General features: G+C 45.4%; 1 protein-coding gene across 2 annotated transcripts in view; it reads left to right on the forward strand.

The window, feature by feature from the left end:
* Positions 1-176: 176 nt before the first annotated feature.
* Positions 177-27,583, forward strand: part of LOC119439914 (uncharacterized) — a 57,879-nt gene continuing 30,472 nt past the window's right edge. Inside the window, exons 1-5 of one of the 2 annotated variants that reach the window (XM_049660287.1) lie at positions 177-700; positions 9,492-9,797; positions 20,433-20,607; positions 20,684-20,826; positions 23,441-23,690. In XM_049660287.1, the coding sequence (XP_049516244.1) occupies positions 563-700; positions 9,492-9,797; positions 20,433-20,607; positions 20,684-20,748 (684 nt within the window). In that variant the 5' untranslated portion in view covers positions 177-562 and the 3' untranslated portion in view covers positions 20,749-20,826; positions 23,441-23,690. Of the gene's footprint in view, positions 701-9,491; positions 9,798-20,432; positions 20,608-20,683; positions 20,827-23,440; positions 23,691-27,583 lie in introns of those variants that run through there. The other variant, XM_049660286.1, reaches the window with a different exon arrangement.

The following is a 27,583-nucleotide window of genomic DNA, read 5'->3' on the forward strand; positions in this document are numbered from 1 at the left end:
ATGGACCGCGCGAGTGCGAAAAAATCCACCAGAAACCGTATACCGCATGCCAACTGCCCATAGATGGCGCCACTTCCTACGCAATGGCGGCGCCCATGAAAACGGTCTCCGTGTGCTTGCTGACAGTGCCTACCCAATGCTTCCTTGTAGAGGCATTGGCCTACCCAACTACCTATGCCCCATGCTATGCCCGCATTTGCCAAATTCGAAATCATGGAGTTTCTGCTAGATATACTGGATATACTACCAGGTTATAGGTACCACGGCCATGCTGTACATTCTACCTCGCAGCCAGTGGTTCAATGATTTTGCGCAAACGTTCGTCATTGCAAATGCTATTCTTCGGTCTATTGCAGGAGGTGAAGCGATGGGTGGAAGCTGGTGTTGCGTTGAGGGCTGCACGAATAGGTCAACGAAGACGAACGGTGTCTGTTACCACAGGTTTCCTTCCGACAGCGCTCTTCGCAAGAAGTGGCTTCGTGCTGTGCGGCGCGTCGTCTGGTCCCCGGATAAAAAACGCTTGCGTGTGTTCTGACCACTTCACTCCGGACTGCGGTACTTGATGGAAGCCTGTGGGCTCGCAAAAGCAAACCACGGCAGACGCCTGAAGGAAGATGCCGTGCCAACGCTGTTCGTGCACACGAAGCCCAGCCACCCACCATTACCGCGATGGAGAGCGGTGAAGCGACGACGAGCTCAGGTAAGTTATGCCAAACAGCTGGGTCCCTCACATGACCTGATCCTAGGCGCCTAGGTACAGGATCGTTTAGGCGCGATGGTGGTTCCAAGTGACGCCGTGGCCATGCCATAGAATAAAGACCAACTTTAGAGAAGGGAAACTGTACCTTCTACAGTAGTGCACCAAGTTGTGCTAGTTGGTTGAAGTTCATATTAGAAAGATTTAGATAAGGCTCATACTGCGCTGAAGAACTTCGTACCGGCCTCCGTCATTTGCAGCAAGGTAAAATCCAGGGCCTTAGCGCTACTAGAGGACTTGAACCTGAGCAGGTTGCGTGCTAATGCCAAGAATGCCACAAATTCGGATCTTCAACTTTTTTTCTCAGTTAGAACACATAAACCTGGCCTGCCTTTTCGCTCAATTGTGTCGGAAAGGGGAACATGGCAATATGTAGTTGCTGGGTTCCTTCAGGAACACCTCTCAAAGCTCAAGCTTGATGATCCATTCCTGGTGCCCGATTCCGTGGCAATTGTGCAATTCTTGCGGGATAGCAACCCAGGAGGATGCAAAGCATTCAGCGTTGATGTTGAAGATTTGTTTTATGCTATTCCCCAACCAGAATTAATGGTTGCTGTAAAAGAGTGTATTACAGAGAATAATAACGAGCAGAAGTTTATTTTGCAATGTGGTATTTCTGTGGAATCCTTTTTAGAAGTGTTATCTATGTATTTGTCGTCCACTTACGTATCATGGCGGGGGCAGTGATACATTCAAAGGCTGCCGTTCGTCATTGCCTTCTTGCGAAGGATTAGTCTGTATTGGCTCTAGGGTTGCACCTGTGCTTAGCGACATCTTCTTGTCAAAAGTGGATCGGGGCCGTACATGACAACCTTGGAAGGATTGCTGTTCGAGCCTTTCGTTACGTGGACGATTACCTGGTTTTTGTCAATGGTCACTGGAGGACCGCGTCCTTGAGGCTCAAAAAGCGTTTGCTAAATCAGGGCTGGGCCTCTGTTGAACTACCCCATAACATTGAACTGCAGTTTTTATACATTCGCCTGCATTTCGATGTGTCCCATACTTGCAGTTTTTTTCGACCTCGGTCTTTAAAAATGCCCCTAAGCTTTTCTTCGGCACACTCCAAAACCGTAAAAAATGGCATTGTTCTGTCCAGCATTAGTTCTGCTCTACGAAAATCTTGCGCCCACGTGGTAACAGATAGCGTTGAACACCAAATAACAAGATTGACTACTGCAGGGTATCCGAGCTATGTAATAGCAGCAGTATGTGAAAAATTAATCAAGAAGATTAAGTGTGGTGTTACTGCTCCACCTCAAGATAACGACCAGGAGCGTAGATGTTACGCTTTGATCCCTTACCAGCATAGGGTGTCACACAATCTCAATAATGTTGTGCAACATTACGGTGTGAACATTGTGTTCTCCACCCCTCAGAAAATGGCGCATTTGTGTGCACATGTAATGAATAAAATGGACAGCTCACCTAGCAATAGCCCTTTTGTTTGCCATATTGACCACAAAAAGCCGGAGTACGTCCCCTGCGTTCGCGCTGTAGTATATGAATTCCCTTTCACTTGTGGGCGTGTGTATATTGGACAAACAAGCCGCTGCATTAATATTCGTTTAAAGGAGCATTCCACGAACTGCTTGTCTGATGGCTATTCTCACGTGGCGAAACACTGCAGGGACTGTGGAAAGGAGACAAACAAGGCGTGTCGACCACTACTGAAAATAACTAACATTTTATATCGCCATAAGGATTGCATCACGTGGGAGATCTTCGAGGCCTATCAATTAAGAAAACACGTGGATGCATCAGTGATCTGTCGGTGGCGCTTGCAGATTGCGAAGTGCAATATCTAGGCACGAGACTATGATTGAAGTGTACATGTGACCATGTCTTGCCAATCAGATCATGTTAGTTTGTTATCCTCACTGTATATATGTCATCTTTCACACATTAAAAGTTAGTTGTGAGTCTGCACACGTGTTGTATTTTTCGTCCTCCTTTGTCCCTGTTTATAGCGCTGTAAAAACCTTTCCAATATGTACCTTCTACAGTGGTACGAAAATAAGAAGAGGGTTCCTAGTAGCACGTCGACAGGTCCTGATGGCATCCCAATTATGTTAATAAATACATTGGGCCCAAAATCTAAGGAAGCATTAAGAGAGGCAGTGAGCAAAACAATAATGGAAGGTAAAGCCCCCGACGGGTGGAGACTGAGCAGGATGAGCATGATATACAAGGGAAAGGGAGACAAAGCCGACATAAACAACTACCGTCCCATAACAGTGACGTCAGTGGTTTACAGGGTGGTGATGCAGATTATAAAGGACAGACTGCAGGCATGGGTGGAGGGCGAGGAGGTGCTGGGGGAACTACAAAATGGGTTCCGGAAACAAAGAAGGTTAGACGATAAGCTGTTCTCATTGACGCAGTGTATTGAAATAGCAGAAAAGGAACAGAGGCCACTACAGCTTGCATTTCTGGATATCAAGGGAGCCTATGACAGTATAATCCAAAAGGATTTGTGGGACTTACTGGGCACTCTAGATGTGGAAGATGGAGTAAGTAATCTTTTAAAAGACATCTATAAAAGTAACAAGGTGCTTATAAAATGGGAAAACAAGGTATCTGAGCCTATAGAGATACAGCAGGGGCTTAGGCAGGGGTGCCCTCTGTCACCTTTGTTGTTCATGCTGTATTTACAAGGATTAGAGAAAAAATTGGAGAGGAGCGGACTTGGCTTCAACCTTTCCTATTTCAAGCAAGGAGAATGGATTAAACAGTCCTTACCAGGACTGATGTACGCGGATGACATTGTACTTATGGCTGACAGCAAGGAAGACTTGCAGGGATTAATAGACACCTGTGGTAAAGAGGGAGATAGCTTAGGTTTGAAGTTTATTAAAGAAAAATCGGCAATCATGATTTTTAATGATAATCAGGGCAGCGAGCATAGGATACAGGAGGTTACACTGGAGGTGGTGGATAAGTACAAATATCTTGGAGTGTGGATAAACAATGGGGCTGAGTACCTAACAGAACATGAAAAATATGTAACGGCTAAAGGTAGCAGAAATGCAGATGTGATGAAAAATAGGGCACTGTGGAATTACAATAGGTACGAAGTGGTGAGAGGGATTTGGAAAGGGGTGATGGTCCCTAGTTTGACTTTCGGTAATGCGGTCCTGTGCATGAGATCAGCGGTTCGAGCAAGGTTGGAAGTTAAGCAGCAGGTAGGCTTGCTCTGGGAGCACACGGAAATGCACCAAATCAGGGAGTACAGGGTGACACGGGGTGGACGTCATTCGAGGGCAGGGAAGCCAGCAGCAAGATAGAACTTGAGGAGCCATTGAGAGAAATGGCAGAAAAGCGGTGGGCAAGGAGAGTTTTCAGTTATTTCTACATGAGGAATGTTGACACAAAATGGAGGAAGCTGACCAGAAAATTGTCAATCAAATATTTGGACTGGAGGAGGGGTGCAAACCAGGAAACAGCGGTTAAGAAAAAGGTTCAAGAAACAGAGAGGGGTCTGTGGAAAACAGGGATGCAGACGAAATCAGCACTGGGAACATACAGAACTTTCAAGCAAGAAATTGCCAAAGAAAATATCTATGATAATTCTAGGGGAAGCTCTTTGTTGTTTGAAGCCAGGATAGGAGTATTGCGGACTAAGATGTACCGAGTCAAGTACCAAGGTATAGACACTTTGTGCGGTGCGTGTGGAGAAGAGGAAACGGCTGAACACCTCATACTTTTCTGTAAAGGGCTTAACCCTACAGTGCAAAGCAACGAGGCTGATTTTTTCAAAGCATTGGGGTTTAGGGACAGTGAAGGCAAAATAGACTTTAAGCGCGTAGAAATAACCAAACGGAGGTTATCTGATTGGTGGCTAAAATCAAGGCAGGGGTGAAATTTCACCCACCGCAAAGCACAAAGTATGTTAATAGTCATGGCTAGGTGGCGTATGCCACTGCCCGATTTATATGGTTCAACCTCATCCATCCATCTATCCATGCGGAAATCTTATTTTTTTTAGTGCAAAATCCAATATGGCCGTTTTTTACCAGTCGCGTATGCATTGCGCTGGTACGCGCAGCGCTCGCCCGGCTGGCGTTGCGGCACGCCTCAGTGCCTTGCCGCTTAGCTTGTGTGTTCTAATTGCCAGGAGTCCAAAGAGCCTCTACTGACGCCCATACAATCAAGCCACAAGTGAATGAACAGGACGTACGACTTTATTGGTCGAAGACAAGCAGTGCACCTTCTCGTACAAGAGCACAAATAAAATTTGCATGTCGAGATACGCAGGAATTATTAACGCGAGCTCGTAAACCTTCGTCGTCGCACGTGGTGGTCTGGTAACGAGCGACAACCAGCAGTGCAAGCAGATTGGACAGTGTGTCCCACGTGTTTGCATCGACGGTCGCTGTTGACGACGATAAACTTGCATTGCGAAGCAATCGGCTGACGCAGGCATCTGCTGCCGCAGCCAACACAGCGACATTGACTACCAGCATTTTAGCGTTACCTCCTTTCCAACCTGCTGAGTTCCTTTGTTTTTTCGGGGGTACATGTGTCACTCACACCTTTCTCTCAATATGGACATTGGCGGTTTCGTGGGCATCACCATTTTGCAGCCACTTTTGCAGGCCTTTCCACCCGCGTGGCTATCAGATTCTTACACTTCGGACCATGTTAGCACGTATGCTGGCCTCTGTTCAAGCCAAATTACGGCCGAGGTAGGCCGCAAGCACAATTTGCCCACGACTGCAGCAGGAAAGGACAAACGGGGAGTCTACGTCGCTGTGCGGACTGCAGGAGCAGGTGCTTACCTCGAGAGACTGCTTCCCAATGCAAGTGGCCAGGCCGCCACATTCGAGGAATGGAACACGGCAACCATGACCAAGTGGGACAGCGTTGAAACGAGACTGCAGTCAAATCACTTCAGCACACCTATAACATAAGGTTCACACTATACATTGGCCAGCCACATGACAACAGTGATCATTCACATACACTGGTTCGCTTACGCCACATTCAGCCACCCGACTTCAGGCACTGTGCTTGCTTGCCTTCGTCACACATGGCGGTCTGGTAACGAGTGACAACCAGCAGTACAAGCAGATTGGACAGTGTGTCCCACCTGTTTGCACCGACGGTCGCCGTTGACGACGATAAACTTGCATTGCGAAGCAATCGGCTGACACAGCCAACACAGCGACATCGACTACCCAGTATTTTAGCGTTAACTCCTTTCCAGCCTGCACATTTCTTTTCTTTCGGGGGCCACTAATATGTGGCTCACACTTGGTGCCCCACTTTGTCTCAATATGGACAAGTCGGTTTCTTGGGCATCACGTTCAGCAGCCACTTCTGTGGGCCTTTCCACCCATGTGGCTATCAACTTCATACACTTCGGACCATGTAAGCATGTATGCTGCTCTCTGTTGACACCCAATCACGGCCAACGAAGGCCACAAGCAAAATTTGCACACGGCTGCAGCAGGAAAGGAGGTAATGGGGAGCACCAATCACGGTGCTTGTAAATTAGGAGTCTATGTCGCTGTACGGACTGCAGGAGCAGGTGCTTACCTCGAGAGACTGCTTCCCAATGCAACTTACCAGGCCCCCCAAATCCGTAAAACGTAACACAGCGACCACGACCAAGTTTCTGCAACCAGATTCTGCAATCAACCACTTCAGTGTATCTTGCACGAAAACCCAGGCTATTGAGCAAGAAGAGCAGTCCTGAATGAGACCAGGAATAATATGGGCATGAGAAAGCTTGCATTCAAGAAAGCCACTCTGCTCTGCGAGCAGTGAAGGCCAATAACATTAAGAAAAATGAAATGCTACATAGCACACGGTGCAAAGGTTAATGCAAGACACATGCCGCTGCCACATCTGCTATTTCAGGAGAGGAGTTTAACATAGCAACGTACAGTAGAGAATACTGTTACAAAGATGTTATGCTAATAGACAATGACGGGCCTTAAGTATGAGCAAAGAATCAGTTCACCTTTATGTTTGGATAAGGAAGAAGACTGATATCTAGCAAGAATGGGGAATGAAAAAGCTTGCATTCATAGAAAAAATTTATACTTGGCACAAATTCAATTTGACAAGGCCAGGAAGCTGTTAAGGAAGGGCAAACTGATGGAACTCTTTTGGCCAGTGTCATCCATGCTTGTTCAGAGGTTGCAGGCGCATCTGAACACGAAGAATTTCTTTTGTTGAGGTACCTGGATGACTCTGCCAATATCCGTGCTGGTGGAATGATGACCGAGGCTCTTTTCAGTCTTGATACAGTCCTACGTAGACTTGGTATCTCATCCAAATACTTCTGGACCTGCTTATCTACACCACCCTTCCTGTTGGTGTAGATATGTGACGGCTCCTGTAATGAGGGCCAAGATGTGCTTGGTGTAGACTCTGTTGGGGCAAAACAGTAACACATGAGATACAGCAGAGATTAGCCAAACTCGTGTAGTGCTTTCTGTTTGAATCAATTATGCTGCACCGTAAATATGAACAAACATTGATATCATCTGCTACAAACAAATGACAATGTATCTCAAGTCTAGCAAGCCAATACAGCGTATATCAAGCATATTTATTTCTGAACCCGGTGTTGTTTACCTTGTAGTAGCAGCAAAAGTCCACACGATGGCCTTGGAGCAGGCAGTAGCTTCTCTTTAATGTGTGCAGTGTGTTGCTTTACAGTAGTGCCATCTTCTTTACTGGATGTCTGGAACAAAAATTTTGACTGCATCAGAAATTGAAAAACACAATTTGGCAATATGAAATGCAAAAAAGCTGTGGCGTACATATATATTGTAATGGTTTGTGACTGCAGAACACATGCAAATGTACACTGTTTGTTCTAGGGTGCTTCATCAGCATGTTAATTAAATATTGGTACTGTCCATAAAATTTATGTCCGCCTAACTAGAATGCGTGTCAACACCTTAAGTATTATTAAGATCACAAATGAGAACATTTTGCACCCATTTATACACTAGAAGAGATCCCACCGCTGGTTCCACAAGCACAAATAAAAGACATGAAAAAACATAAAAGCATGAAAGACATAAAGCTGTTAGAACTGATACATTCGTTTTCTGCACGAACGTGATGCACCGCTTCACTACTGCAAAATAAATGCCCTAAGGTAAACCAAACTGAACAGCAAGAACATCGGAACCATCAAGTATAAAATATGGGTGAATTATCATGCGTGCAACTATTTAATACATTCAATTCAGTACTTTCACTTCAATTTGCCAAAGGGTTATTCGGTTTTGTGGTGAAAATAAGTTTTCGGCAGACTCGAAAAAAAAAGAGAAAAATATATATTGACCAGGCTACTCAGTCGCCTATAGCCACGGCTACAACGAGATAAACATGTGACGCGCATTCCGATATCGCTCTCTCTTACGTGATTGTGTGTATAACGACGGCCTTGCCACTAAATCTTTATTTCAGAAACTGCAACGGAGGGTCTTGACTACCCCTATGTAATGCAGGATCTAGTTCGTTAACTTGTCTCCGCCTGTGAATTAACGAGACGAATATTAAATTAAATTACTTACGTGACTTAAGTCGTGGCCAGGAACACGTACATACAGTACCTCCACCTTCGACATCTGTCAAGTAAAGGTGCATGTGTGATGTGATGACACTGCCGAAAAAGGCGGACACGGTGACGTTGCTACACAACGCCGGTTCGCTAACTCTGTCGTCGAGGCGCTACGCCACTTGAATATTTCGATCGTCAGCACCACCGAATTTTCAGAAATACAGGTCTCACACCACTGGACTCGGTGGCATTGCCACGATGCGGTCCACTAACCCGCTGCTGTTCTTCATGCAGGTTTTGGCGTCAGTTATCATGCGAATGCTGCTGCCTCTTGTGAAATCGAACGTCAGTTTGGGATGATCGCACCCGTGCTTCGATGACGTGATAACATGGGATATCGGAACCAACAGGGATTCAATCCGTCTGGCGATGCCGCCAGTTAAAGAATGGATCCTCGACGAAATGCCGCTGGCTCTGCTGCCATCGTCAACAACCATCCAGCTGCCTATTAAAGAGGAGCGACTACCCCTGGCGTACTGTGGGCTCGGTGGCATTGCCACAATGCGCTCCACTAACCCGCTGCTGTTCTTCATGCAGGTTTTGACGTTAGTTATCATGCGAATGCTGCTGCCTCTTCTTGTGAAATCGAGCGTCAGTTTGGGAGGATCCCACCCGTGCTTCGATGACGTGATAACATGGGATATCAGAACCAACAGGGATTCAATCCGTCTGGCGACGTGGCCAGTTAAAGAATGGATCCTCGACGAAATGCCACTGGCCCTGCTGCCATCGTCAACAACCATGAAGCTGCCTATAAAAGAGGAGCGACTACCCCTGGCGCACTGTGGGCTCGGTGGCATTGCCACAATGCGCTCCACTAACCCGCTGCTGTTCTTCATGCAGGTTTTGACGTTAGTTATCATGCGAATGCTGCTGCCTCCTCTTGCGAAATCGAGCGTCAGTTTTTGAGGATCCCACCCGTGCTTCGATGACGTGATAACATGGGATATCAGAACCAACAGGGATTCAATCCGTCTGGCGACGTGGCCAGTTAAAGAATGGATCCTCGACGAAATGCCACTGGCCCTGCTGCCATCGTCAACAACCATCCAGCTGCCTATAAAAAAGGAGCGACTACCCCTGGTGCACTGTGGGCTCGGTGGCATTGCCACAATGCGGTCCACTAACCCGCTGCTGTTCTTCATGCAGGTTTTGACGTTAGTTATCATGCGAATGCTGCTGCCTCTTCTTGCGAAATCGAGCGTCAGTTTGGGAGGATCCCACTCGTGCTTCGATGACGTGATAACATGGGATATCGGAACCAACAGGGATTCAATCCGTCTGGCGATGCCGCCAGTTAAAGAATGGATCCTCGACGAAATGCCACTGGCCCTGCTGCCATCGTCAACAACCATCCAGCTGCCTATAAAAGAGGAGCGACTACCCCTGGCGCACGGTGGGCTCGGTGGCATTGCCACGATGCGGTCCACTAACCCGCTGCTGTTCTTCATGCAGGTTTTGACGTTATCATGCGAATGCTGCTGCCTCTTCTTGCGAAATCGAGCGTCAGTTTGGGAGGATCCCACCCGTGCTTCGATGACGTGATAACATGGGATATCGGAACCAACAGGGATTCAATCCGTCTGGCGACGTGGCCAGTTAAGGGGGGACGTGGCTTTGAAAATCAACTTCCTGATTTCTTCATGGATTTTGATGAAAATTGGTACAAATGTTTAGAATGTCTCCCTGATACTTCCATAAAAGTTTCAGAGTGATACCTTGAGAACATTTTATTGAGCAGAATTTTTCTCTCTTGAACTTGCTGGAGGGCCTGGGGAGCTTAAAAAATATGATGGAAGGCTCGTTGAGTATTGACTGCATAGCTCAATGTGTGCTGAAGGTCGTGACAGTCTTACTTTTTTTTTTTCACAACACAAAGTTTTTAGATAGTCACTTTTCAGGTTACCTTCGCACCAAGCACACTTTCGGGGTGAACGAATAGCCACGCCATAAATTTATAAAATGTCAAGATAAAAATGCGAGACTGTCTCGACCTGCACTGTAGTCCAAGGAACGTGACAAAAAAAACAGAATCAAAATAGGCTAAACGGTAACGAAGAAATCAGCTCCAGAAACTGAGCAGAAAGGCGAAAAAACAGTTTTGAGAAAACGGCTCTCAAAGTTGCACCTTCTCTTCAGTTCTCTAAAACGCACCAAAGTTGTAATCTTTGATGTGTTTTGTGACGTGGGGCTTCTGGTACATGTGGCCTCTGGTCTGCTGAGCCTTCGTTCTGGCTTTTTCATGTTTGTATGGCATTCTTTACTGCTGCTCTACAAAGAGCATGGTGCCTGGGTTTCAAACCAAGTGAGGTGCAGAACTATGTGGCTATAAATATACAGTGGTTCTAGCGTTGTATCTGCAGACTGCCTCATTGATAGCAGCCTATAGTGCAGTCAGTGAGGCACTGTTTTCTTTTGGTAGAATCGACCATGTTACTGAATGAAGCTCTCAGCAGCCTTCTGAATCATCTTCCATTGACAATGGCTATGTAGGTTAGGAGAGCCACTGATAGATATGCAGCAATGCAGCTGCTAGGTGCTTTCCAGCCTGTACTTTTGTATCATGCCTCACTTCTACAGCCAGGTGTCTGTGCCAGCCCAAGTGGCCTAGTGAACAGAGCTCATGATGAGGTTCTCTTTATGAAGGGGTGGTATGATAGGTATTATTACTAGATATCGTGGCATTACGATAACAGAGTCGGCGTGCGATGTGCTAAGTCGCGGGTCGATCCGAGGTGCCGATGTTCGAAATGCCTGGTCGCGGGTCCGCGGAATAGACGCTCGACGAGCTTAGTCGCGCAGTCCGAGGTGCCGATGCGCGAAATGCCTGCATGGTCGCGGATCCAAATGCTCGGTAAGCTCAATCGCGCAGTCCGAGGTGCCGACGCGCGAAATGCCTAGCCGCGGGTCCGAGGAATAGACACTCGAGGTGTCGACACGCCATGAGCGATGTGCCGACGCGCGAAATGCCTAGCCGCGGCCTCGAGGAGTCGACGCTCGCGGTGCCGACGCGCGAAGTGCGTAGCCGCGGGTCCGAGGAGTCGACACTTGTTGAGCGATGTGCCGACGCGCGAAATGCGTAGCCGCGGGCTCGAGGAGTCGACGCTCGATTTGCTTAGTCGCGCAGTCGGAGGCGCCAACGCACGAAATGCTTAGGCAAGGATCCGAGAAGTCCGCGCGCGATGTGCTTCATCGCCGAGTCGGAGACGCCTACGCGCGAGAGGCTTAGCCGCGTGTCCGAGCATTCCGTGCCCGAAGCTCGGTCGCGAAGTCCGCGTCACCGATGCTCGGAATGCTTAGCCGCGGGTCTGAGACGTCCACAAAAAGCGGGATCGGCCACACTACTGCTATGTCCATGTTGCGCCCGCTTTAGCACTCGTCGAAATTACGGAAACTGTCCGGAGCTCGCGAGGACGCCGCAACAAGCGGAGCAGACGACGCCATCACGGAGCGAGCACCGGACCAATGGCGAACCGCGCTGGAGTCACGTGGCGGGCGCGGCCAATCGGTGGCTCCGGCACGACCTTCAATCATTTGCTTTTTGTGTGCTTGTTTCTGTATGGAGGAGATAGCTGAAGCGGTAGATTTGAAGACGGAGAAATGCGCTTTCCAACGAGACCAAGATGGCGGCGCTCGGCTGCGCCGTTCCGAAGATATCGTGGCTTGAAAAACGCCGTTTTTTCGCGATTTCCGCGCAATTTCTCGGCACCTTGGCTGATACAACAATTTTTTTAGAGTACTTCTACTTGGTTTTCAGTGATGATATTTCGGAATCAGATGGAATAAGAGTTACAGAAACTGAAAATGTAATTTTCAAAAAATCGATTTTTTAGCCATTTTTCGCGATGCGAAAGCCGCGTCCCCCCTTAAAGAATGGTTCCTCGACGAAATGCCACTGGCCCTGCTGCCATCGTCAACAACCATGAAGCTGCCTATAAAAGAGGAGCGACTGCCCCTGGTGCACTCTGGGCTCGGTGGCATTGCCACAATGCGCTCCACTAACCCGCTGCTGTTCTTCATGCAGGTTTTGACGTTAGTTATCATGCGAATGCTGCTGCCTCTTCTTGCGAAATCAAGCGTCAGTTTGGGAGGATCCCACCCGTGCTTCGATGACGTGATAACATGGGATATCGGAACCAACAGGGATTCAATCCGTCTGGCGACATGGCCAGTTAAAGAATGGATCCTCGACGAAATGCCGCTGGCTCTGCTGCCATCGTCAACAACCATCCAGCTGCCTATTAAAGAGGAGCGACTACCCCTGGCGCACTGTGGGCTCGGTGGCATTGCCACAATGCGCTCCACTAACCCGCTGCTGTTCTTCATGCAGGTTTTGACGTTAGTTATCATGCGAATGCTGCTGCCTCTTCTTGCGAAATCGAGCGTCAGTTTGGGAGGATCCCACCCGTGCTTCGATGACGTGATAACATGGGATATCAGAACCAACAGGGATTCAATCCGTCTGGCAACATGGCCAGTTAAAGAATGGATCCTCGACGAAATGCCGCTGGCTCTGCTGCCATCGTCAACAACCATCCAGCTGCCTATTAAAGAGGAGCGACTACCCCTGGCGCACTGTGGGCTCGGTGGCATTGCCACAATGCGCTCCACTAACCCGCTGCTGTTCTTCATGCAGGTTTTGACGTTAGTTATCATGCGAATGCTGCTGCCTCTTCTTGCGAAATCGAGCGTCAGTTTAGGAGGATCCCACCCGTGCTTCGATGACGTGATAACATGGGATATCAGAACCAACAGGGATTCAATCCGTCTGGCGACGTGGCCAGTTAAAGAATGGATCCTCGACGAAATGCCGCTGGCTCTGCTGCCATCGTCAACAACCATCCAGCTGCCTATAAAAGAGGAGCGACTACCCCTGGCGCACTGTGGGCTTGGTGGCATTGCCACAATGCGCTCCACTAACCCGCTGCTGTTCTTCATGCAGGTTTTGACGTTAGTTATCATGCGAATGCTGCTGCCTCTTCTTGCGAAATCGAGCGTCAGTTTGGGAGGATCCCACCCGTGCTTCGATGACGTGATAACATGGGATATCAGAACCAACAGGGATTCAATCCGTCTGGCGACGTGGCCAGTTAAAGAATGGATCCTCGACGAAATGCCACTGGCCCTGCTGCCATCGTCAACAACCATGAAGCTGCCTATAAAAGAGGAGCGACTGCCCCTGGTGCACTGTGGGCTCGGTGGCATTGCCACAATGCGCTCCACTAACCCGCTGCTGTTCTTCATGCAGGTTTTGACGTTAGTTATCATGCGAATGCTGCTGCCTCTTTTTGCGAAATCGAGCGTCAGTTTGGGAGGATCCCACCCGTGCTTCGATGACGTGATAACATGGGATATCGGAACCAACAGGGATTCAATCCGTCTGGCGATGCCGCCAGTTAAAGAATGGATCCTCGACGAAATGCCGCTGGCTCTGCTGCCATCGTCAACAACCATCCAGCTGCCTATAAAAGAGGAGCGACTACCCCTGGCGCACTGTGGGCTCGGTGGCATTGCCACAATGCGCTCCACTAACCCGCTGCTGTTCTTCATGCAGGTTTTGACGTTAGTTATCATGCGAATGCTGCTGCCTCTTCTTACGAAATCGAGCGTCAGTTTGGGAGGATCCCACCCGTGCTTCGATGACGTGATAACATGGGATATCAGAACCAACAGGGATTCAATCCGTCTGGCGACGTGGCCAGTTAAAGAATGGATCCTCGACGAAATGCCACTGGCCCTGCTGCCATCGTCAACAACCATGAAGCTGCCTATAAAAGAGGAGCGACTGCCCCTGGTGCACTGTGGGCTCGGTGGCATTGCCACAATGCGCTCCACTAACCCGCTGCTGTTCTTCATGCAGGTTTTGACGTTAGTTATCATGCGAATGCTGCTGCCTCTTTTTGCGAAATCGAGCGTCAGTTTGGGAGGATCCCACCCGTGCTTCGATGACGTGATAACATGGGATATCGGAACCAACAGGGATTCAATCCGTCTGGCGATGCCGCCAGTTAAAGAATGGATCCTCGACGAAATGCCGCTGGCTCTGCTGCCATCGTCAACAACCATCCAGCTGCCTATTAAAGAGGAGCGACTACCCCTGGCGCACTGTGGGCTCGGTGGCATTGCCACAATGCGCTCCACTAACACGCTGCTGTTCTTCATGCAGGTTTTGACGTTAGTTATCATGCGAATGCTGCTGCCTCTTCTTGCGTAATCGAGCATCAGTTTGAGAGGATCCCACCCGTGCTTCGATGACGTGATAACATGGGATATCAGAACCAACAGGGATTCAATCCGTCTGGCGACGTGGCCAGTTAAAGAATGGATCCTCGACGAAATGCCGCTGGCTCTGCTTCCATCGTCAACAACCATCCAGCTGCCTATTAAAGAGGAGCGACTACCCCTGGCGCACTGTGGGCTCGGTGGCATTGCCACAATGCGCTCCACTAACCCGCTGCTGTTCTTCATGCAGGTTTTGACGTTAGTTATCATGCGAATGCTGCTGCCTCTTCTTGCGAAATCGAGCGTCAGTTTGGGAGGATCCCACCCGTGCTTCGACGACGTGATAACATGGGATATCAGAACCAACAGGGATTCAATCCGTCTGGCGACGTGGCCAGTTAAAGAATGGATCCTCGGCGAAATGCCACTGGCCCTGCTGCCATCGTCAACAACCATGAAGCTGCCTATAAAAGAGGAGCGACTGCCCCTGGTGCACTGTGGGCTCGGTGGCATTGCCACGATGCGGTCCACTAACCCGCTGCTGTTCTTCATGCAGGTCTGTGAATCAAGCTCTCTTTACTCTAAGAAAACCAATAATTATTCTCTTGTGCAGCTACCGAGCCCGCAGTGCTGCTTATGTATTGTTTCCAAGTTCCTTTGTGTTATCAGATGCCTTTTGTTACTCTCTGGGGATATTGAAAGTAATCCCGGTCCGGATTACGCCGAATTACTTGCCGAAATGAAGAAGCTATCCGCTGACCAAGATACGATTATTGCTGAGATGCAAGATCGCAAAAACAAATATATGGCTACGACTGCATCTCTAGAGACTTTAAGCGAGAGGCTGACGCACCTGGAGGGCAATTGCCAAAGTGTTTTATCCATGAAAGCCGATATGCAATCCATACGGGCAGACAGTGAACTGAACGAACGACGCAGCTGGTTCGTAAACTGGATGCCCGTGTAGATGATGCTGAGAACCGGTCAAGGCGAAATAATTTGATTTTTTATGGCCTCCCCTATGCATCTGCATCAGAGCCATCAAAAGAATCGGAAAAAATTACCTTACGCCACTACTCGGATCAGCTGAAAGTACTGCTTAACCCTAAGGAAATAGAGCAAGTGCATCGAATTGGTCAGTATTCCCCTGATGGCAAGTGCCCAATTATAGTTAAATTTGTATTTTTTAAAACAAAGGAAGCTGTCCTTTCTAATGGCTGTAATTTTAAAGGCACTGACTTCAGCATTGCCGAAGATTTTTCACCGGCTGTTAGGAATGCCCGTAAACACCTTGTTGCCTTTGCAAAAGCTAAGTCTGTGCCGTTTTCCCTGTATTTCAGAATGCTATTTATAGGTTCCAAGCGCTACGTATATGATGAAGCTTTACAGATGATTAAAGAAGTATAGCGACCACTTCGTATCTAAAAAATAAAATGACGCCCCCGAATAGCAGTTGTATCACGCACTTCTATCTCGGTAATCTTTACTAACATACGAAGCTTCATTGCAAAACGCAAACACGTGTCTAATCTTGTACTAACATCTAAAAGCAACGTGGTGGTACTCACGGAAACCTGGCTTAGTGACCATATTTAAGACTCGGAAGTGCTGGCTGATTTACCGAATTTTAATGTGTTTTGGAAGGATCGCACTACAACACGAGGAGGAGGCGCCCTTATAGCTGTCAGCCAAGAATTATCGTGTTCTGTTAGCGTCACATCCAACTTGGAAATCTTTTTCATTCATTGTCACGCCGCTCCACAATCAGTTCTTTTGGGTGTTTGCTATAGACCCCCTCGCAGTAGCCCAGATTTTGCCTGTCAACTCAGCAATGTACTCTGCAAACTAACGTTTCAGTACCCCAAAGCTGACCTCCTCTTCTTCGGAGACTTTAACTTTCCAGATATCGATTGGCACAATATAGCTCCCTCTTTAGTAAATCAGACAAAAGCAAGAAATTTTCTTGATGTTTGTTTTAATTTTAACCTTGCTCAACTTGTATTTGAACCAATGCGTGTCACACAAGACAGAGCTAACGTATTAGACCTAATACTAACAAGCCGACCAGACAGTTTATCGTCAATTACCTATCTGAATGAAATTAGCGACCATAAGGTTATTCACGCTTCCTTTCACTTTGTGCCAATTCCACGCCAGAAACTTCAAAAGACAATACATCTTTTTAACAATGGCAACTACGACACTATACGCGATAATCTGTACGACATCTGTCTTTCATTCGAGGCCAAACACAATATCCACATTAACTGGCAAAGGTTCAAAGAAAAAGTAAATGATCTAGCTGACAGGTTCATTTCAACAATAACGTTTTGAACATAACTTCAGAAGCCATGGTTCACCAATTCTTTGAAGAGACTTGAAAATAAAACAAAAACACATTTGTACCGTGCAACAAACGGCAGGACAAATACATGCGCCTGGGATAAATACTATGCTGCAGAACGTACATATTTATCAGCTATTCGGGAGGCAAAACAGTCATTCTTTCACGAAGATCTACCAAAAATGCTGGTCACTAATTCAAGAAAATTCTGGCAGGTGATCAATCCTCGGGAAATAAGCAGTATTGCGTTAGTCAACGAGAACGGTGAAACGGTCAGTGATGATGAATGTGCTAATCTTTTTAATACAGCTTTTGTGTCAGTCTTCTCCTATGGACCTAGCTTGTCATTTCCCACTACAGTTAACAACTCAACTAGTGTCATGCTATCAGTAACCTTCTTTGCCGATGGTATTTTGTCTCTAATTGACAATATTAAACTAACATCCTCAGCCGGAGTAGACAATCTTAAACTAACATCCTCAGCCGAAATAGGTAACATAAACTTAAAAGTGTTAAAAAATACTAAAGACATCACTGCTGCTTATTTGTGCTTGCTGTTCTCGCAGTCACTCTCGACTGGCATCATACCACATGATTGGAAGGTGGGGAGGGTTGTTCCCATCTACAAATCAGGTGACAAGAACTCTCCACTTAACTATCGCCCCATCTCACTAACAAGCATACCTTGCAAAATCATGGAACATGTCATTTATACAGAAATTATGAAATTTTTAGATACAGGAAACTTTTTCCTTTTTTACAGCATGGATTTTGATAGGGATTTTCCTGCAAAATGCAATTGGCAGTTTTCCTTCATGATTGTCACACTTATCTAGATACTAACCAGCAGACAGACGCAGTATTTCTTGACTTCGCGAAAAGATTTGATAAGGTACCACATCAATGACTATTACTAAAACTATCTCTGGCGAGCGTGCACCACGATATTTTACGATGGATTGAAGCTTTCTTTAGTAACCGCTCACAGTTTGTCCATATTAACAACAGCCCATCTGTTTCCCTACCGGTAACTTCTGGGGTTCCACAAGGATCTGTCCTCAGCCTCTCCTCTTCTTAATATACAGGGTGTCCCAGCTATCATGCAGCACGATTTTAAAAAAGAGGAACGGCGTTACGCGAAGCAAACCTAGTGCGTATTGTTTCCAGTACAGTGGAGTAGCCGCCAGTAATTTTTTCGTTACCAAGGTTTAATTAGGTAATCGCAATTAATTATCTAACTCGAGAAGTACTGTCCTGATTATCAAAGTGTCAATGAGAAAATTGTAGAGCAACATGAAAAACTCCCGGTAGACCTTTCCGTTGCTCAGTACGTGCTACAGAAATGTGCTTTTCTGAGTGTGAAAGGAGCCCGCGAATACACGCAGAATTGCTGCGCTACTGGCCGCTCGAGGCACTTTGCGTGTATTCGCGGGCTTCTTTCACGCTCGGAAAAACACTTTTATGTAGCATGTATTGAGCAACAGAGAGCCGTATCGGTAGTTTTTCATGTTGCTCTACAACTTTCTCATTGACACTTTGATTATTAGGACAGTACTTCTTGAGTTAGATAATTAATTACAATTACCTAATTAAATTTCAGTAACGAAAAAATTACTGACAGCAACTCCACTGTACTGGAAACAATACGCATTAGGTTTGCTTCGCGTAACACCATTCCTCTTTTTTTAAATTGTGCTGCGTGATAGCTGGGACACCCTGTATATTAACGACTTACCTCTGCATGTATCCTGCAATATTCGCATGTTTGCAGATGACTGCGTCGTTTACCAAACAATTACTAGCATCTCTGACCAAATCTTCCTTCAGAAGGATATTAACTGCTTCCAACAATGGTGCGATTGCTGGTTACAGACACTTAACCCAAATAAATGTTAACTAGTGGTATTCTCCCACCGACGTAACCCACTAGCTTACCCATACACAATAACTAACGTAGACGTAGAAACTGCGCAGTCTTACAAATACCTTGGTGTTACCCTTACTAATGTCTTGGAGCGCACATATTACTAACGTCATCTCATCTTCTAATAAATCTCTTGGTTTTTTTAAAACTAAACCTAAAGCAAGCGCCCAAGCATGTGAAATTGCTAGCCTATACAAGCATAATCACACCTAAACTCGAATATGCATGTGCCGTATGGAACCCTCATCAAGCATATCTAACCAACGCACTTTAATCGGTGCAAAACCATGCCATAAGGTTCATCCATTCAACGTATTCCTAAGATGCCAGCATGTTGTCATTGAAAAAAGAATCCGGTTTGGTTACACTCGCTAATCGTCGTCACATCTCAACTCTCTTATTCATAAGTTTTATCATACTTCACTTGATCAACCACCATACATTATTCCCGCTGCCCGTATCTCACATCACACTCAACACGCGTACCAAGTTGGCCACCCTCGCACTCATACTACCACTTTTTCAGGCTAATTATTTTTTTGCACAGCAACAGATTGGAACAACCTGCCCCACCAAATTGCCGCCATAACCTGTGCACCTACATTCATGCAAAAACTAACAGACCATTTTTCAGAATAAACAAAAAAAATGTACGGGATATGCAATCTGTGTGTGTACTATAGGGAATTATGTACCTAATTTTCACGTGTGTTGTATTTAAAACTTGTGCTCTGTGAACCTTAAAACTGATGTATAATAAATATATGTACGCCCACTCCTTATGTAATGCCCCTATGGGGCTTTTAAGGTAATAAAATGAAATGAAATGAAACCACAGTTCACCGAGACCAAAAGCCGCTATGCCACACCACCACTACACCACTACTGCACGGCTTTAGCCCACTGCTGATACATCACACAACCAGCATTGAACAACGTGCGGTCGGCGTGGGCCAGAGTGCCTCCTCTATCATAGAATAAAGAACCCCTCTATTTTGGCCAGAGATCCAACGTGCCACGGTGTCACTTGGAGCCACCATCGCGCCTTCTCAAAAGTCTCTAAACGATCCTGTCCCTAGGCACCTAGGATCAGGTCACGTGAGAGATTTTTGTACGACATTTAGGCGCACGCTGCCTAGCGTCCCAAGAACAGCCCCCTCTGCCGAGTGATTTGGTTGCATGCATAGAAATTGGAGTGACATAATTCGGCCTGACTTGCTATCGTCGGTGCCATGGCCTGTCGTGCTTAATGTTTTTGAGAATTTCTTACAGTAGCTGCACGTGCATTTTCTAAATGTGCGCCGAAGGATATGAGCCCAGACAAAAAGTCTTGCTGATCTGTGAAATGTTTCAGATGATATAGCACCATTGCAACCTTGAAAGTGTTGGGAACAAGCTTGGCAATTTTTTTTACATCACTTGATGTGCTCTCACAGTGGGCAATTTATTCAAGCTAGTGCACTTCTCAGTTGCGAGAGTCGAATACATAGCCTGGGTGCCATTTGCCTGTGCCACAGTGTACTTTTATCTTTTTGTTTGTGAACAACAGCTTGCCCAAGAAGCTCTCAATCAAGCCAAGCAGCTTGATGGTTCTGTGCAGTGTCGCAAGTGTGGTCCTAGCTGCAAAGCCACGACTAGCTTGAGGGGCAGTGATGAGCAAACAGCTTCCTGTGCGAGTGCCATGGCAGAGCACAAGTGTGACTTTGCTGTGAAGACACATTACATTGGTCACAGAACAAGGGCTGCACAAACCTGTCCCAAGAATCCATCTGTTGGTGAGAAATTGCTATTGATATGACTGGAAAAACTAGGTGCTTATGAAGAACATCGCATATATTTTATGTGTCGCAGGTATTCAGGCCAGCCCTGTGTTTGTAAAGGACAGTAGCGTCCAAACGGATGCCACTGTGCTCTGAGGAACCACAAAAGTAGCCAAGGCACTTCTGTCCTCCACCAAACCCAGATGTTGATGTCCCAGATCTTGGTGCAAACAGGTATGAAATGTCAACAATGTGCAAATTGAGAATGAAAAGTGCTTTTGAACAGTAATTGTAAACACAAGTGTACATAAGTTTCAATTCTTTCGTCAGGTCAGGCTACCTTAGTGGCAGCTGGTGTGGGTCTCATGAATCGAACAAACCCATCGCTTAGCGACTGTGGTATTGTGCTGCTGTGTTTGAGATCACAGGTTTGATTCATAGCTGTGGTGGCAGTGTTTTTTTGGGGGCAAGATGTAAAAATGCTCGTGTCATGAGTTTGCATATCAAAAGGGTGATGCTGAGTAAACTAACAATATACTTTCTTATAAAGCATATCTTATCAGTATGGAAGGGGATAGTGGTGCTCTTGTTTCCCTCTTGGGCAGCTTGTGAAATCTGTAAATGCTTAACTTGTAACTTGCCTATTTATTTCTAACAGTTTTTAAAATTATTTGCAGCAGTCAATTTGTGAAACTGAGGAATGCACCCAGTGCTTTTCTTTTTGTCTGCAGGCCCCCTGCACCTGAAAAGATACTCAAAAGATACCAAAGCACTGAAATATGCACAGTGAAGTTTTATAATTTGGCCACAGTACATATTGACCTAGCATATGTTTCATATGGATGCTTCAGTGCATTGACACGCTGCTTTACTAAAAAAACAGTTTTAAGTGTACTAGTCTTAGTGGAGATTGTAACTTAAATTTTAAAACTAAATTGTAGGGCTTAATGTCCGGAAGCTGGTGTGTGGGCTATGAGGGATACCATAGTGGAGGGCCCTGGTCAACTGCCTGCGATACTTAGTGAAGGGTTGCGAAAGTCTACAACACCATTCACTTCTTGTAAAGAGTGGGTCAGAAAGGCTGCCCGTTTAGCCTAAAGAGAGCAGAGTGGGCACCGCCATGTTGAACCATCACTTAGTTTCCGTTTCATTGTGGTTGCTAACATGCACCTGAAGCATGGTAATGAGTGCTTTTGGATTTCATCTCCACTGAAATGTGGCCATAGTGCCCAGGAGTCAAATAAATCCATGACCTTGAGCTCAGCAGCGCAACTCCATAGTCGCCAAGACTCCAAAGCTGGTAGTGTTAAATTCACACTGCAGACGGCAATGCATGGTCATGGACTTTTCTGTGACTGTTAGTTTAACAAAAAATTTTAGTGAGGAGAGACAGTTTATTATTGCCAATAAATGTAAGCTCTGAACTGGTTTTATGCAGTATTGCAGGGGTAAGTTAAGTATACAGGGTGTCCCAGCTAAATGTAACCAAGGTTTTAAAAACGACGGAGTGTGCCAGGGAGCTGAAACTAACTCGGTGGTGTTGAGAATTGCACAGCCTAGCCTGTGGTATTTTTTCTCGTTTTGCAAAGTCAATTAATTAGTATAACTCATTAGCTAACTTTTTAAATATTGGCTTCACCAAGAAAGTGCCAATACGAAAGTTGTAGATCACATTTAAAAATGGCCGACTGAAGTGCTAACAAGTAAAGTACCATTGATGGAGCTTCTTGTATTTGCCTTTAAAGAAAGCCCACGAAATACAAAAACAAGCCTGTGATAACGCCACTATTTCAGCACTCCCAGACGATTGATCAAGAAACGAAATACGTTTGTCTCTGCAGCGTTTTCTGGGCAGGCTTGGCATTTCCGGTGGCTGCAAGATACTTGCCAGCAACTCTTGCTAGTAAGATGTGATCGCAAACGAATAGAAGAACATGACAATTGCATTTTCCTTCCTGATTAAACAGTTCTTCGGTCAACATTTACTCAAGCCAGAGCTTCTGTATTTTTTTGTTGCCTTGTGTGTTCAGGCTTCATTCCACAAGTGGAGCGAATGATATGCTTATGCCACGTCACGTGGAAGCGCAGCACACCTTCATCACCGCCGCTTGCTCTGTGCGCCCGATCGCAACGTGGCACGCGAGTGAGCCTCGAAAGAAGGCATGCAGAAAATGTCATTTCCTGGTCGGTTGTCTGGGGGTGCTGAAATAGTGGCGCTGTCACGCGGTTTTTTGTATTTCGCGGGCTTTCTTTAAGGGCAAGTACGAAAAGCTCCATCAATGGTACTTAGTTGCAAACACTTCAGTCAGCTATTTTTAAATGTGATCTACAACTTTCATATTGGCATTTTTTTTTCTGAAGCCAATATTTAAAAAGTTAGGAAATTGGTTTATACGAATTAATTGACTTTGCAAAACGAAAAAAAAAAAAAATACCGCAGACTAGGTCATGCGATCCTCAACACCGTTGAGTTCATTTCAGCCCACTAGCATACTCCATCGTTTTTAAAATCTTGGTTACTTTTAGCTGGGACACCCTGTGTAATGCTTGTTCCTACTTTTTAAGCATGAATGTCACACTGGAAGGCCATTAGAGAGATTTAGCCTGCCTGTAAACATACTAATGTTTACGGAATATTGAATTATTGGAGGCCTGAAATGGCAGCAACATTGCTGGTAGTGACATCTTGATGATTTCTTCAACTGCAATGCACTAGACACACTCTGATGTTACATGGGTGTTTTTGTCGAAGAATTGAAAAAAAAAACTGCATGTAAATCAATTATGCCTGTGCCGACACTTTACACTAGCAGCTAAGTAGATTACTGTTGGTTACTTATGATCATAGATGTGTCCTCTTTGGTAAAACTCTGCACTACCAGATGGCACCACCAGCCCGGGTACGCACTTTATGGCTTCGGCAACCTGGTGTTCCGTAGAGAGCAATATGTTTGCAGACAAGCTAAAAACCTCTATTGTCAAGGATGTGGAACACCAACATCTCCCTGGCAGCTGATGGCAGTTGTCATTCTGCAGACTTCTGCTCATACATGTTAATGGGCACTAACCTCAACGTTCAAGTCCTGCATGTGGAACTTATCAAGGTGGGACTTAACTTTATTAAAATATTTATGCATTTTCTTGTTTACATCTATTCCTTACATATTAGGATGAGATAGCAATGTTCTGTGCTTTTTGCGTAACTCTACATTTGTCTGCCATTTTCTGTTTCATGCCACTGTCACATTAACATTTTTCACTCTGCAGCTCTGAAAACAGGGAAGTAAAGTATAAGAAAGAACTACTTAAAGTTGGATGCTTGTGTAGTGCCTTCCAGAAAAAAAATTATGTGCAAGTAACTCAGTGCAGCCAAGCTTTAAAGCTGTTTTATCTTAAGATATGGCCAATGAAAGAAAGATAGGTACCCCAGTGCTTATACAGGGTGGCTGTGACCTGGAAAAGTCGGAAAATAAACTGTTGGAAGTTCAGCACTCTGTTCTCTCTTCTGTCCCCTCTGGTGGCCTTGCGCTGTTAACCTACCTTGAAGCATGTTTTAATTTTGACCACCTTGTGTTCCCTATTCTATGACTTCGTGCTTGCTGACTTCAGTGCCTACCTCTGCTAGTCTATAATCGGCAGAGGCAAGCGCTCCATGATCTAGTTCCAAGTTGCCGAGAGATAGTTTCAAGGGTTCTGTGTTGTGTTCTCATATTCATGCAATAATGTGTTGTACATATTTTCCTGCTCAAGTGTCTCCCGAGCTGCTAGCGTACATTATCCCCTCATTCTATAGCGCGATAGCGCGAAAGAAAGCCGCGAAAAACATGAGAAAGTATCGCTCGCGTTCGATAAACTGTACATCAGTAATCGGCCATACGTCTGGTGTGACAAAAAGAATGATAAAGTTCCATTGCAAAAAAACGACGAAGGGATAAGCCGGCCAGTGACTCACAGCAATGCGCAGTCAAGGAACTAACACTCATGAATATAAACGCCAGGAGTATACTGAACAAGCTTGACACATTTGAAGATCCTTTACTTGATCGCGATTGCGACATAGTATCACTGAAACATGGCTTTCATCTGCAATCCATAGCCAGGAAATTGCACCGCCAAACTACTCGGTGATTAGAAAAGATCGATCAAGTCGAGGCGGGGGCGTGGCCCTACTGATTAAAAATTTTTAGTCCATTCCTTTTGCGCTTCTGCCAACGGTTGAGGAAGCTGAAGTAGTATTTCGCAAGATTCTGTGCAATGGCAATTCAATTACCATCGGATGTGTTTACCGGAGTCCGTCCTCAGGTCACGAGTGCATAGAGGCCCTTCAAGTGTTCATGCAACAACACGCATGCAACTCGCGAGTCATCCTTGTGGGAGACTTTAACCTTCCGGACTTTAACTGGGCTACTATGCATTACACCTCATTCGCCTCGGATGCGCTAGTTGACCTCATGCTTAACTTCAACCTTCAACAGGTCGTATTGCAACCTACACGCACTCAAGGTTCCACAGCAAATATCCTAGACTTGATATTTCTTAGCACTCATTTTTCTGCAAGTCACATCCAGGTTCATATTACTAAGGGTATATCAGATCACCAAATACCACTATGTCTACTACCATTACATAGTACATTAAAAACTTTGTCACCTGTAGTAAATGTGCCTAACTTTGCAAGAGCTGACGACGGTGGCATATCGACTTATCTTGTGCATGAGTTGCAATAATTTTCTGAAATGGCTTTAGAAACATCTACAACTGTTAACACACTATGGCTCTATTTTAAAAGCATTGTTCTTCATTGCATGAGTAACTTCATACCTCTTAAGCATAAACGACGCCGGTGAGATAACCCATGGATAACTCGAGAAGTTATCCACGCAAAACGATGAGTTAAACGGCTATGCCGTACAGTTAAAAACAGTGCTAGTGACCCAAGTAAAAATTCAAAGCTAGCTGCCACTGTTGCAGACTTCAAAGAAAAGACAAGCGAAACAACAGTACTTCATGGTAACCCTTCCGAACCTTCTTACAAGTAGTGCGCAAAGATTGTGGAGATATTTTCGCGTGAGCTCTTCCTGTGTGCCCACGCCCTCACCAGAAGAAAACACCGCTAGAGCAAATGAATTAAACAATTTTTTTCGTTCAGTGTTTAAGGAAGATAATGGCTTTCTACCTCCCCTAGGAACGACTACTAATGCGAGTATTGGTCCCATAGACATCAATGACGCCAGAATTCTTAACCTCCTACTAAAACTAGATCCCAAAAAAGCTAATGGCCCTGATGACATTCCTAATATTTTCCTCAAAAGATATGCAGAATTATGTAGCGCGTACCTCGGCCTGATCTTTCGCAAATCAATTTTAACTTCCAAACTACCAGACGATTGGAAAGTCGCTAAAGTAACTCCAATCCACAAATCGGGAGACACAGACGCGCCGTCTAATTTCAGGCCAATATCATTAGCAAGTACATCCTGTAAGTTGCTTGAGCATATAATTCTGAAACATATCACTAATTTCCTAGAGACCATAAACTACCTATCACCTAATTAACACAGTTTTCGTAGCGGTTTGTCAACTACTCAGCTCACTGAAGTAGTTCATGACCTTGCGTGTGCTATCAATAACCACAGTCAAATTGATATGATATTACTTGACCTAGCTAAAGCATTTGATTCTGTCTGCCACATAAAACTAGTATCGAAACTAGAAACCGTGTTAGGAAAAGGGGCAATAACCACCTGGATTAAAGACTTTTTATTAGACAGATCCTAATTCGTAGTAATAGAAAACACATCTAAAAATGTACCAGTAACATCCGGAGTTCCACAGGGATCTGTGCTTGGGCCAGTTTTATTCTTAATATTTATTAATGACATGACCAATAACATAGAGTGCAGTGTAAAGTTATTTGCTGATGACTGCATTATTTACAGAGAAATTAAGTCACAGTGATCACTTTCTACTTAACAGATCTCTTGGTATGCTGGCAGATTGGTGCAATAATTGGCAGATGTTAGTTAACATAAAAAATCCGTGACCATGACCATCTCAAGAAAGAAAGAACCCTCTCACTACACGTACCTTATGATTAATCAACCCCTAGCAAAAGTAAGAGAACACAAATATCTAGGTATTACGTTAACATCTGATCTGAAATGGAACACTCGCATCACAAGCATCACTACCACTGCGCTGCGCAAACTGTTCTACCCTAAACGATGCCTAAAACTATCATCTCCGTCCACCAAACTCCTAGCCTACATGACCTTCGTGAGACCTATTTTAGAGTATGCTAATACAGTGTGGTTTCCGCATTCGAAGACTAACATTAAAAAACTAGAAACTGTTCAATGTAAGGCTGTGAGGTTTATTCACAACAAATATAAACGTGCGGATTCCCCTACTAACCTGTTGGTTGCCTTTGGCCTTCAGACATTAGAAGCTAGAGCGATACAGTCCCGATTAATATTTCTTTTTCAAATTCTCCATAATACTTACAAATTGACCAGTCCAAATATGTCGCTTATTCACAGTCACGTGAAAGCCGACATAAGCATCTGCATACATTGGTAGAATATTCTCACAAGGTCGACGCATTTAAACACTCATTTTTCCCATCTGCAATACGAAAATGAAACCAATTAGATCGCGATATAACAAGCGCGAACACTCTGTCTGAGTTCCGCACGAAAATAGAGGCAATAACTTTAAATTGACTAACAGCATGTTTACGCGATTGAACAAGCTGACTGTCTCATCGTAAAGGATATATATAGATATTTTAATCACTTGATTGTCTTTCTTTCTTTCTTTTTTGCGTGTTATTTTTTTTGGTACGCTTTCTTGTTTTATGTTCAAATTAAGTGTATAGGTACTATTCAGTGAAACTTTTTTCCGTCATGTATGTTGCTGTATAAATTGTTGCAAATCACACGCGTAAATATGTATGTTGGAATTGTACATTCCTAGGCATATATATGTATAG

This window comes from Dermacentor silvarum, chromosome 1 (genome assembly GCF_013339745.2).
Source record: "Dermacentor silvarum isolate Dsil-2018 chromosome 1, BIME_Dsil_1.4, whole genome shotgun sequence".
In the NCBI taxonomy this organism is placed as follows: domain Eukaryota; kingdom Metazoa; phylum Arthropoda; class Arachnida; order Ixodida; family Ixodidae; genus Dermacentor; species Dermacentor silvarum.